The 12,944-nt window shown below is 48.2% G+C and overlaps 1 protein-coding gene across 4 annotated transcripts in view; it reads left to right on the forward strand.

The window, feature by feature from the left end:
• KCNH2 (potassium voltage-gated channel subfamily H member 2) overlaps window positions 1-12,944 on the forward strand; it is a 64,265-nt gene that overhangs the window by 18,542 nt on the left and 32,779 nt on the right. For 3 of the 4 annotated variants that reach the window (XM_074267502.1, XM_074267500.1, XM_074267499.1), the window contains exons 3-5: window positions 8,708-8,872; window positions 9,924-10,361; window positions 11,621-11,832. In XM_074267502.1, coding sequence (XP_074123603.1) covers window positions 8,708-8,872; window positions 9,924-10,361; window positions 11,621-11,832 — 815 coding nt within the window. Of the gene's footprint in view, window positions 1-7,074; window positions 7,144-8,707; window positions 8,873-9,923; window positions 10,362-11,620; window positions 11,833-12,944 lie in introns of those variants that run through there. The other variant, XM_074267501.1, reaches the window with a different exon arrangement.

Here is a 12,944-nt window from a genome sequence, read left to right on the forward strand (position 1 = left end):
CCTCATTCCTATGTATTCCCCCCCCCCATTGAATTATTGAGAGTTTTGAGGAATTTGTATTGTGGTAGAAAAGAAAAATTTAGTTTTTGAGCAAGAGGTGGTGATGTGAGGACACGGCAGGTTTAGGAAGATTGTTTTGGCAGCGATATGCAGAAAGAATTGCTGGGGGGAAGGGAAGAGTCAGGGAGACCAGTTGGCAGCCATTATTGTAATCCAGGTGTGAAGTGATGAAAGTCCATCCTTGAGTGATGTGAAAACTGGAAACCCAAGAAATGTATCTGGGAGCTTGAGGTTGGATGGAGAGATTGGTCTATAGTAAGAGCTGGTGTGATGGTAAGCTCACAAGTGTTATCAGAAGTCTAAAACAAATATCTGGAAATTGAGGAGTGGGATGCTTATGACTTCTTATCTTCCTGCTGTCTCACTTTCTGTTTTTTCCACACCTCTCCAGCTCTCTGGGCTGCCTAGAGGAGCATGGGCTCTTGACACTGTGGAAGGCTGTCGTTATCCCTCTGTCCTTTGGCTTCATTATTCACAATGTCTTAGGCCCCACGGTCCCCATTGGGCCCTTGGATTCCCTAGATGCCTAAATCCTGGAGCTTTTTCTGTTCTTGCTCTCTGTGTAGGCTTTGCCGACCTGGGGAGGGCACAGAGCCTCTTTGACCTTCCTCCCTCCCTCCCCCTCACTCCTTTTCCACCCTTGCCTCTGCTGTAAGTGGGATGTCAGCAACACTATGGCCCCAGACCAGGAGCTGCTGTTTCTTTTGCCTCTTCCTGTCGCCGCCACCAAGCTAAATATAACCTGACACTACACAGCCAGCCCTGAGCCGGAGACAGCATCTTTTGCTGGGGGCGGACAGGGACCGGGGTTGAGCCCCTGCTCTCCCATCTCAGCCTGGCTCTAAGATTGTCCCCAGGATGGTGTGTCCTACCTACCAGGGACTGGCGCGGGGTAAGAGGCAACAATTTCTGCCTTCTACCAGAAGGGCTAACATCTCCTACTTATATAGTAAGCTGATGTTTTCCCAAGTATTTTCCTGGACTTCCTCTTATTAAATCTTCACAGTGAACCTGTGTAGTAGATAGGGATGGAATGATCTCTCTCCCTTCCCTGCCTCTTACAGATGCCTCCTGGAGAGAGGGGGAAATAACTTGTTCAAGGTCACATACAAGTCAGTGTCAGAGCTGGAACTTGAACTCAGGTCTCCAGACTACAAGTTCAGCTCTTTGCCCATCGGCCCATGCTGTTTCTCCTGGGGGAAATTCAGTTCAGCAAACCATTAAAGACCTGAATTACAGCCTTGCTTTCCCCTCCTTCCTCTATTTCCTTCTCTTCTCAAAGTTATCTGTACCATCTGCCCCTGTAAACCCTGGAATCATTATTGACCCTGCCCTCCCCTGGCTCTGAAAGGTTAGGGAATACATATACAGTACAATGGAGCACTGCTTACTTAAGAATTATCCCCAACTGGGCAAGACCCAACTGATGCGGCAGGGCCCAGAAGCTCTGAAAGGGAATCAGGGTTTGGGGAAATGAGCAGCTGCAGGGTGGATGGCTGTGTATGTGTTGGCATTAAATAAAAACGACAGATTATGTGCTGATGAATTAACACATAGTATTTGGAAGCCTGCAGCTCAGCCACTTTCTGCAACTGGATTGTGTTTGCCAACTCTTCCTGATTTCGCCTGTGTTTCTCCACTTCTCTTTAATTAGCCCCTTCTCTTTCTTGCCCCCTTCGCCCTCCTCTCCCCCTCCCCATCTCTCTCTCTCTCTCTCTCTCTCTCTCTCTCTCTCTCTCTCTCTCTCTCTCTCTCTCTCTCTCTCTCTCTCTCTCTCTCTCTCTCCTTACCTGCTTCTGTTCTCCTATTCTTCCTTTTCTACTTTTTGCTTAACCCATATCTTTAGAGCCAGAGTTAGGGATTTCTGAGCCTAAGGCAGGATTTGAAAATTTTATCTTCCATGTATTACTGTCCACCAAAGGCTCTAAAAGCCTTCATTGTGCCACATGAGATTCAAGATCACAAAATAAATACCTGTGTGCCATGGAGACTGAGATTGTCTGGCATTAAAATATGTGCATTTACAAAATGGAATGTTAAAGAAACATACTTGTTCTTCCTTGTTCTACCTCCACCAAAACTCAAAAAATAATCCATTTCAAGTCATGTCCGAGGCAGTTGCCTACCTTGCTGCCCTCGGTCCCACGTGACCTCTCCATCTCTTTCCTTACATCTAATTGTCATTGCTGCCCCCACCTCCATGTCTGTTCTCATCTCCTTCCCTAACTCTTGGGTGGTTTGAGGAAACAACCTTGGACCGGGAGACAGGGGACTGTGAGATTTGGAGCTAAACAGGCTCCACAGCATTTAGAGCTGGAAAGGCCTCTTAGGTATCATCATTTCCAACCCCTTCTTTTACTGATGAGGAAACTGAGGCCTGTAGATGTGAGGCTACTTGCCTAAGAGCACGTGGATCTGGGATTTGAACCTGTTCCTAATTTTACCCTTGGTCCTTGACAAATCACTTCTCTAGGTCTCAATTTCCTCATTTGTGAAAGTGGACAGCAGTGGGAATAGTGGGCCCAGTGTTCTGTGGTCATTGAGGTTAATGGTCTCAGAGTCCAGAGGGCAATGCATTATCTGCTTCACTGGTATGAGGAAAGCCCTTTGTAACCTGTTGAGTGCTATGTAAGTGAATTATTCTTGTGAGTTCCTATTAATCCTAACCTATGCTGCCATCCCTACTCCTTTCCTTTTTGTCTCCTTTTTCAAGTCTCTCTCTCCAGCCCTGGAGCCTGATTTCTGGGAAAGGATGGTAAGGGGAGGAGTGTATGTAAGGGCAGTTGGGTTGAGCAACCAAATTTATTGAGGCTCTGAATTTGTAACCAAGAAACCCTGGCCTAGCTGGTATGTTTGTGTTGAGGGGGATTGGGAGGGGAAGGAAGTCTGTTTTCTGGAGCTGTGGCCCTCTGCACTTTCTGTTGAGACCATATTGGGTTTTTTTTATATTCAGACCCTTTGGGTTTTGGAAGAAAAATGTTCTGAATATGAGGGGCTCTCAAGGCCCTTTCTTAAAACTGGGTCAGCTAGGTAATGTGCTAGACTTTAGAGCTGCTCAGCTCAAGCTCTTAGATGCCAAGTCTTTTATTTTTAAAGTGTTACCACCTACCTACCCTGTGGCAGAGAGGGGATGGGCAATAATGCTTATTAAGGGCCCCTGCTCTGGGGAATTCCAGGAACCAGATGGCATTGGATCCCCTAGGTAGCTCTTGGTCTGTGCTCAGCCCTCCACCTCCTGAGTCTCCTGAGACCGTTCTCTTCTGGTAACTGGGGCTGAGGATAGTTCTGTAGTAGTGGGTGGCACATGATCCCTGACCCCATATTTATCCCTGCTTTATCCTGATGTCTAATCCTGGTCCTTGTCAGTGTCCATTCCCCACCCCTCTGTTCTCCCAAGAAGATCTCAACATTGTTGGACTGAGGCTGCCATGAAGTGGCTGTTGGTGGTACTACAGCTCTGAGTTCTGGGGAGATTCCAACCCAGATGGCAGAATGCCAGCCCAGGCCTTGCCAAGGCTTGATGCTCTTCTCCATTTACTGTGATCCCATACTCGACTCTGTTTCCTCTAGTTCCCAGGGGAGCCAGGCTGACTGGAGCCATATGAGGCTAGGGGATATGAGGAAGGAAAGGAATAAGATAGAAGACTAAGGAGAGATGTCATATAGGCATTGGGTCTTGGGGCATTGCTATGCAACCACATCCACATTCATACATATATTGAATTCAAATTTTTTATTGCTGTATTTTTATATCATCTTCATTTTCCAATACATTTCATTCCTCTCAGAAATACATCTCTTATAATAAAGAATTTTTAAAAAGAGGGAAAAAAAAGCTCACCCAAACTAACCAACACAGCAGCAAGTCCAATATTATAGCAGTGTTCCATACCCAAAGTTGATCACCTGTGCAGAGAAGAGAAAGAGGTATATTCTCATTTACCTTTTTTTTTTTTTTTTTTTTTGGGACAAAGCTTGGTCATTATAATTCTATGGCATTCAATTTCGTGCTGTTTTTGTTCTTTTAATTTACATCATTGTTGTCATTGTATATATTATTTTCTGGCTCCTGCTTACTTCACTTTGCGTCAGTTCATTGAACTCTTAGCATAGTTTTCTGTATTTTTCATTCTCAGTTTCTTACAGCACAATAATATTCATTACATTCAATGAACCATCATTTGTTTAGCTATTTCTTCAATTGATGAACATTTACTTTGCTCTTGCTACTACAAAAAATGCTGATATAAATATTTTGATGTATATGAAAACTTTCTTTTTATCATTACTCTTTTGGGGGGGTCTGCTTCACTGTGGCTTTTCTAAGTCAAAGTACATGGATGTTTATTACCACTTTCTTAGCATAGTTCCAAGGAAGCCTCCTCTGGTCCTCCTAATTGTTAGTGTTTGCTCCTTTCTCAATTTTTCATCTATTATATTTAGATATAATGTGAGGGAGAGGCAGCACTGTTGGCTAGAGAACCATTCTGGAAATCTAGGGCTTGTGTTGTGCCTCCAACACAACAGGTGTACTATCATGGCTTGAGGGTTAGCCCTTAAAAACTCTGAGACCCTAAGTTATAGGTAGGTTGCTGAGCTTCATCAGCAGAGGGAGTCTCCATGACAGCAGTTTTTTATACTGATTGGAAATTGTAGGGTAACAGATTTAGGATTAATGTAAGAGGAAAATTAAAAAAATTAACTAGAGCTGCCCCAAAGTACAATGGGACTATTAAGGTATCATGTTCCTTATCACTGGAAGTCTTCAAACTTTTGGGACCATTACTCCTAAATAGATACAGAGTGGATTATATTGTCTTTAGGATCCTTTCCAATTCTGAGATTCTGAACTTATCTAACTGCCCCCTGGACATGAAGTCCATCACCCCATCTGAACTCTAAGCACTGAATCTCTCATCTTCACCAAGCCTATCACTACCACCGACCCCTCATTGAATTCTTGTCACTGAGTTCATTACCCTTATTGACCCCCAGACACTTCCCCTCACACCCTCAGCTCACCATCTCCTATGTTATCTCAATCAAGGACTCCTTGACACTAATGGATGTCACCCATGCTTAACACTAAACTTTGATCCCATCATTCCTCCTGACCCTGTGACCCAAAGCCTGTGCTAATTAGGGGACCTTCAGCTCCACCCCCAAATGGCATGAAAACACTGCATCTATCTTCAGTGGCCGAAAGACCCTTGATTCCCTCAGCCTCTTGTCCTCTGAGTTCATGATCATATCCGATATTTATATAATGCTTTAAAGCTTGTAGCTATTATTTCTTTGGATTTTCACAACAACTCTGTAAAGTAAATGGTATTATTATTCCCATTTGATAGATGAGGAAACTGAGGCTGGATGAAATTAAATGATTTGCCCAGAGTTACACAACTAATACATGTCTGAATCAAATTTTTGAATTTCTGACTCCAGGTCCAACATTCTATTTACTATATGACCTGGTTAGTCATTACCTTTTACCGACCTCTTGACACTGAATCCATTATCTTTCCTGATCCCATATAATAAATATATCACTTTCACTGATTCCCAAGACTATCAACCTTTTATCCTTATTGATCCCTGAATCCTCAAGTTTGTCACGGAGTCCCAGAGGCTGAACCTATTAGTCACACTAATTCCCAATAAAACCATCACCTCCATTGATCCCTGGATACCAAGTCCATCAATCATTAATGACCTCCCAGACCCTTCACCCCCCCAACCCTTCCCCCAGTCCCTTTTACATCCATTATTGAGTCTTTTACCTTGAGCCCACCATGCTCACTGATTCCTAAATCCCTATTGAATCCTCAGCCCATTGCTTCTTGAGACACTGAGACCATTATTCCCACTGACTTGCTGATACAGTCCAACTCCAAAGACACTCATGGAATCCATGGCTTCCACTGAGTTTTAGGTAATACATCTAGCTTTCCTGGTTTCTGCTGCCCTCAGTGCTTTCAGGGATTGGGCGTAGTTGGAAGTTGCCTGTGATACCCACATCTTGGCTGTCCCCATGTCCCGCCCTTTTTGTCTGACAGGCATCCCTGCCACTGCCCCCACTTTGGTCCCCAGGGGACCCTATGCACACCCCTCCCCTTCCCACCTGCCCTAGCTTCAACTTGGAGAAGTTGTTTGCAGAACAGCCTGTCTTGTCTGGCTCATGATGGGAGGGAGCTGACTGTAGGCTTACAGGTAGGTTTTAACTGACCCATTGGGGGGGGCTGGAGGATGGGGGCATCTTGGAGAAACTGGGCAGGAAGAAGAGAAAAAAGATAAGGAAAGCTCTCCTTTCCCTTCCCTCTCCCTTTAGAGCAGCCAATTCTTCCTCCTAAGTTCTATCTCCCTCAGCCATCAGGCACTGCTCCAGCTTACATTTTTGGAATAACCAGGACTTTGGACACATTCAGGAAATATTTTCCTTCAAATAATTCAGTCAAACTGAGAGGGCTAGGGCCCTGGGGTGCAGGGGTGGGGAAGGAGCAAGGCTGCTTAGGGATGGCAGCCACTGCTATGGGTGGGGAGACCTGAGAGCACCAGGACTTTTGGTGAGGGGCATTGGGGGGGGTTCTCACTTCTAGGCGCTGTGTTTTCATATTATAGTTATTGGGCTGTGTGGGGCTCACAGGGTCTGAACTTCTAGGATTGGGCTGGGGAGGCGTGATTTTTCAGATAACCTGTCAAAGGGTTTTCTCTTCCAGGCTTGAGGAATCTTAGACCAGGTTGCTAGAGCATTCACTATCTATAGATTTCAAGGGTCTCTAGAACCTGTGGGCTGGAGGTCCCCTGGGTCTCTGGCCATTATCTTGGGCCACTGGCCAGGGCCAGTCCCCACTCCAGCGGCTGCTGGCCACAGCCATATTTGGGCATAAACTTCAGGCAGACTGTCGGAGTTCCAGGCAATCTCCTGGCCCAACCCCCAGCGCCTCCTGACTCCACAGCTGTGCTTTGTGTCTGGTGGGGGGGTAAGAAAACAAGGAGGTTTGGGATAGGAGAGACAAGCAGTTAGAAGGAAGATGCATCCTGATCTGTTACTCCTGGGGTGGCCCTGAAGGCCAGGGATAGAGGGTGAGTGGGAGGCTTTTTGGGGGGATGGTACCCTTAGCCAGCCACTTTCTTTGGCCTATCCGCCTTATCTTTAACATCTTTTCTCTGTCTTCCATTCCCACTTAGCTTCAATGGATCTCATTCCTTAGGATTAGCCCACAGCTGTCAGAAAATCTAATCTGATTAGTGTCCCCATCCCCTTCCATTTTCTCCTCTCACCTTCAAAGGAGTAGGGTGGAGGAGACACTGCCCATTCCTATCTGGTCCCTTTACACTGGTCCGAAGTGAACTCTCATCAACCTCGGGAGTCCTTTGGTGGAGAGTAAGCATGGCTCATAGTCCCTGAACAGTGACCTGCTTAGGATGCTCAGCTCTTCGCAGGTGATTTCAAAGGATTCTCCCCTCAATCTTTGTGAGTTTGGAGCCAGGCATTAAGTAAGGGAGTGGGGTGAAGGGGTGGGAAAAGAGAGCAGGAAGTTGGAGGGGGCTCTGAATATGGGAGAAAGGGCTATTTATATAGTAGGACCATGATGTCCACTGTCATCACTGCTGTTACTGTCACCATCAACATCACTTCTGACCATCACTACTGGTACGACTCACATTTTCATCACGATTGCTGTTATCTCCATCACCTTTTCGATCATCAGCATTGAGCAATGTTGTTCAGACCTGTGATTTCATTGGGAATTCTTGAGCAAGAAAATTCCCTCCATCCATGCAGATTAGCAGCTCAACTTAAGGGTCTTAGAGCATTACCTGAACCTCTGAGAGAGTTAGTGACTCATCTGATATCTCTTGGGGTCAGAGGTAGGATTATGAAGCCAGATCTCTACGTGCTATCCCACAATGCCTTTTACTGGGGTTATCAATTAAAATTGATCTCCAGTATGCTTGATGCTCTACTAGGCATTACAAGAGAGAACCAGTGGGAGACACCAGATGTGGGAATGTGATTGTTCCTGACAGGTCAATTCAACATAAAGTCAGGATAATGAGATACGCCATTTTAAGGGCATACAATATGAGAAAACCCTAGTTTTGGTTGGTAAATGTAGGGGGGTGGGTAATTTTCTCCTTTATAAGCTTTCGTTTACCTATTATAGGGCTTCAGTGACTGAACAGATCTTGAGTGAAATAAATATAGAGATGGAGTGAGAGATGAATCAATCAATATACATATGCTAAGTACCTATTCTGCACCAGGCACATCACTAAGTGTTGGGAATACAAAAAAAAAAAGGCAAAAGTCCTCAAGGACTGTCCTGTCCTGGAAGAATCCATAATATAAAGAGACATATAAACAAAGATACAGAAACAAAGACAAAAATAAGGGAGGAATGGAAAGAAAGATAATGAATGCGAAGAGACAGGCTGGACAAGAGAGAGATGGGCAGCAAAACATGAACTAAGAAGGGCAGTGGGGGTAGATTCAGAAAGAGTGGATCCTGGCTGGGGCCCTTTTAGCTTGGGGGCATTTCTTTGTTCATACTGGTGCTGACTCCTTAGCCCTGGTGACTGTTAATCATAGTGGAGGGGATTTGCTCATCCCTGCTCTTCCCAATGCTCTGGGTCTGCCCCTCAGGCAGCTGCTTTCTGTGCTTGGTGGACGTAGTTCCCGTGAAGAACGAGGATGGGGCTGTCATCATGTTCATCCTCAACTTTGAAGTGGTGATGGAGACGGAATTGACGGGGTCCCTGGCCCATGACACGAACCACCGTGGCCCTCCCACCAGTTGGCTGGCCCCAGGTAGGTGTCTGTCTTCCTCACCTGAATGATCTCCTTCTGGCTCTAGGTCCTGGAGCACTGGGGACAGATTGTCGGATAGCCTTGTCACTGGACTTGTGGGGTCAGGGTGAAGTGAGGGGCCAACTAGTGAGCTCTCTTTACTTGGCTTGGCTCCTTTGAGGTTGTTCCAAAAGAACTTCAGACCAGGAATCCTATGACTGGGTTTTAGACCCAGCTCTGCCACTGACGGGCTGTATGACTGTAAGTGAGTCATCTGACAGCTTTGGAGCTTCTCAACTAGGAAATGGGGACCATAAATGGGGGTAATGCCCTGCTGTCTCACAGAGGGATGATTCAGGGAGCTGCCTAATGGGAAAGTGTTTGGGGAAGAATGGTTTATTTCTAGAAGATTATACAGATCCTCAAAGGATTTGTGATTTCATTGGCTTAGGAAACAGCCATCCATGGGAAATCGTTCTATCAAGACAGATCGCAACTGATGTATGATTTGGGGGCACACAGCCTTGGAGCCACTTGGACCTGAGTTCAAATGTGGCCTCAGACACTAAAGACTTCCTACATGTGTGACCCTGCCCAATCCCAACCAACCACCTCAAAAAATAAAACAGCAAAAACAAAAACCAACCAACCCCCAAAACAACTGCTCTGTGACTTGGTGGATGAATATTAGGGAATGATTGGAGTTCACATGGTTTGACAGATTAAGTGACCTGTCCAGGGCTATGACTAAACTAGTGTTGGGTAGTTGCTGATTCTAAGTTCAACACTGTCCACTCTGATCTACTGACTTTGTTTATTATTGTGCTCTTTCCGACATTCCCCTCTCCCCTTGCTCTGCAGCTCAGACAGCCTTGGTTTCCCCTTTGGGTCAGATTAGATTGTGTTTTAGGTGTCTCATGACTCTGAAGTTCCGTGCTTCCATGAGGCGGCAGCTGGGATGCGCTTTCCCTGGCTGGGTGGTCTGGGAAGGAGGGCTTCTGGAGGCAGGGCAGAGCTCCTGGGATCATGTGGATACGGCAATTCTGCCCATCCGCCTGTTTCCCCCCCACAGGCCGTGGCCGGACATTTCGCCTGAAGCTTCCAGCACTTCTAGCCCTGACAGCCCGGGAACCCTCCCTCCGGCCCGGTAGCCCGAGGGCTCCTGGGGCAGTTGTGGTGGATGTGGATCTGACTCCGGCACCTCCCAGCAGCGAATCTCTGGCCCTCGATGAGGTGACCTCTTCCCTAGATAACCATGTGTCAGGTCCTCCTGGCCTGGCTGAGGAGCGCCGGGCCCTGGTGGGGCCTGGCTCCCCTAGCAGTGTGCCTCTTAAGCACTCCTCCCCTCGGACTCGGAACCTCAACCCTGACGCCTCAGGCTCCAGCTGCAGTCTGGCCCGGACCCGCTCCCGCGAGAGCTGTGCCAGTGTCCGACGAGCGTCTTCTGCCGATGACATTGAGGCTATGAGGGCAGGGACGATGCCCCCGCCCCCCCGCCACGCCAGCACTGGTGAGGGGGCTGGCTGGGGTACCAAAGGCCGGGGTGGGGAAGCAGGAGAGGGGCTAGGGGAGGGAAAAGGATGCTCTGGGCAGCAGGAAGCCTGTGGCCACAGATAGGATTCCTGCCTCCCTCTGTCCAAACCCTTTCTTCTTCTGTTGCTCATCCTTTCCCTCGCTCCCTCTGTTCCTGCTCTCCCGCTTCCTGGATCCCCACAGATTTCCCCTTCCATGTCAGTGAGATGGGAAATCCCATTAGCACTTATTTAATCCCATTAAGTGTCCATTCATCCCATTAAATGCCCATCCCATTATGTTCTCCAACTCAAAAGACCATTTCTGGCATCTGGGTCTCCAGAACTTGACTCTGCTGGTCTCAGCAGTGGTAGCTTTCTCCAGGTACAGCTGCCGGCTTCTTTTCCCTGAGTGGCCCATCTTTGGGTCCTTAATTCTGAACCCTTGTTTTCTTTCCTTGGCCTGGCCTGCCTCACCCAGCTACAGCAGACTCCCCTGGGTGCCCCTGTACCTTCCCCTCTATAGAACTCAAACACTTTTTGGTATGCGTGTGCTCCTGGCCGTCCAGTCCTCTGAGCTTTGGCCATTGTCTTGTTTCTGGATCCGTTCTGTTGTTCCACTGATCTAGTCCCTCGACCCCTTAGATCTACCTACCCTGCTCTGTTCCTGACTTAGCGGTCCCCTTTCTTACTGTCAATCGCCTGTCCTCTGGGATCCCCAGCCAGTGGTTGCCTTCATGTGTTTATAGCGATCCCCCCTTTTTTATTGTCATTCCCCTACTGGGATCCCTAGTCAGTGGTTGCCTTCATGTGTTTATAGCAATCCCCCCTTTTTTATTGTCATTCCCCTACTGGGATCCCCAGTCAGTGGTTGCCTTCATGTGTTTATAGCAATCCCCCCTTTTTATTGTCATTCCCCTACTGGGATCCCCAGTCAGTGGTTGCCTTCATGTGTTTATAGCGACCCCCCCTTTTTATTGTTATTCCCCTACTGGGATCCCCAGCCAGTGTTGCCTTCATGTGTTTATAGCAGTCCCCCCTTTTTTATTGTCATCTACCCACTGGGATCCCCAGCCAGTGGTTGCCTTCATATGTCTAACTTGCTAACTGTCCCGCCATGTTGCCCACCCAGCCGCCCCTCTAAGATCTGCCCGGTCTGTGCTTCCATGTTTCTGATTCATCCGTTCCCCGTGTTTCTGACCCGGGCCCTTGCTGCCTGACCCCTTGACCGCTCTCTTCCTTCCCCTGCCCAACCCAGGGGCCATGCACCCCCTACGCAGCAGTCTCCTGAACTCCACCTCAGACTCGGACCTAGTCCGTTACCGCACCATCAGCAAGATTCCTCAGATCACCCTGAACTTCGTGGATTTGAAGGGCGATCCTTTCCTGGCCTCACCTGCTAGTGACCGCGAGATCATTGCCCCAAAGATCAAGGAAAGGACCCATAATGTCACTGAGAAAGTCACCCAGGTAAGGGCCTGGGTGCCAGGCCACCTTCTTGCTGATGGGCTCGTCACCAAGCAGGACTCCCAATCTGGGAAAGTCCTGGCTGGGGCGAGAAAGGGGGATGTGGGGCTGAGGAGCCTGGGCGGGCCTTCCTAGGAGAGCCAAGGAGGGAGTGGGAGAGTGTCCGGAGCGGAGGAGACAGGGGCTGGAATTTGTCAACTTCTAGGGCTGATACATGGGTCACTTTGGCAGGCAGGGTCGAGGGCAAAAGGTCAGTCAGAGCTGGGAGAGGAAACGGCTTTGGGGGAATAATGAGAAAATCCAGTAGATTAGAGAGGATATGAGGGAGGGAAGGTTACGTATGGAGGGCCTGGCAGAGGGTGAAGGGAGACAGGAAGAGGATGACCTTGTGGATTTGGCCGCCCAAGAATAGAGACAGAGATACAAGTAGGAGAGGAGTCTGGGTAAGGAGAGATGTGGGCCAGAGGAAGAGTCAGCTCTCCACCTTGGGAAGATCTCGGCTGGGGGAGGCCCACTGTAATTCCAGTGGGGAGGTGCTTGACTCTCCTGGGCCAAGTGGGGTGGCTCTTGTTTGGGGGGGGAAGGCTCTGAGGTCATGAGAATACTTAGGTCATGCTTGTGGGAATGGAGAGGAGGGGGTCAGAAGCCTGTGGAATGGACTGAGGAGAAATGAGAGTGGCATGGGTCCCCTAAAACAGCAGGAAGGACCTAAAGCAGGGTTCCTTCCTACCCTATGAGCAGTGCTATGTTAAAGCAGGGTTCCTTTTTACCCCATGGGCAGTGCAAGGTTAAAGCAGGGTTCCTTCCTACCCCATGGGCAGTGCTAGGTTAAAGCAGGGTTCCTTCCTACCCCATGGGCAGTGCTAGGTTAAAGCAGGGTTCCTTCCTACCCCATGGGCAGTGCTAGGTTAAAGCAGGGTTCTTTTTTACGCCATGGGCAGTGCTAGTACCAATTTCCTGCTTGGTTTCAGGCCCTGAGGCTTCCTCTCCATCTGTCTGTCACCATTTTCTTTATGGCTGCAGTTTCTCTCTTGCCCTGTCCCCCCCACCCCATGCCATACCCCCCATTCCTCCTGCCCACAGTTCCTTCACATCTAGGCTAGTTGGATCATTTG

Source organism: Sminthopsis crassicaudata, chromosome 5 (genome assembly GCF_048593235.1).
Source record: "Sminthopsis crassicaudata isolate SCR6 chromosome 5, ASM4859323v1, whole genome shotgun sequence".
Classification (NCBI taxonomy): domain Eukaryota; kingdom Metazoa; phylum Chordata; class Mammalia; order Dasyuromorphia; family Dasyuridae; genus Sminthopsis; species Sminthopsis crassicaudata.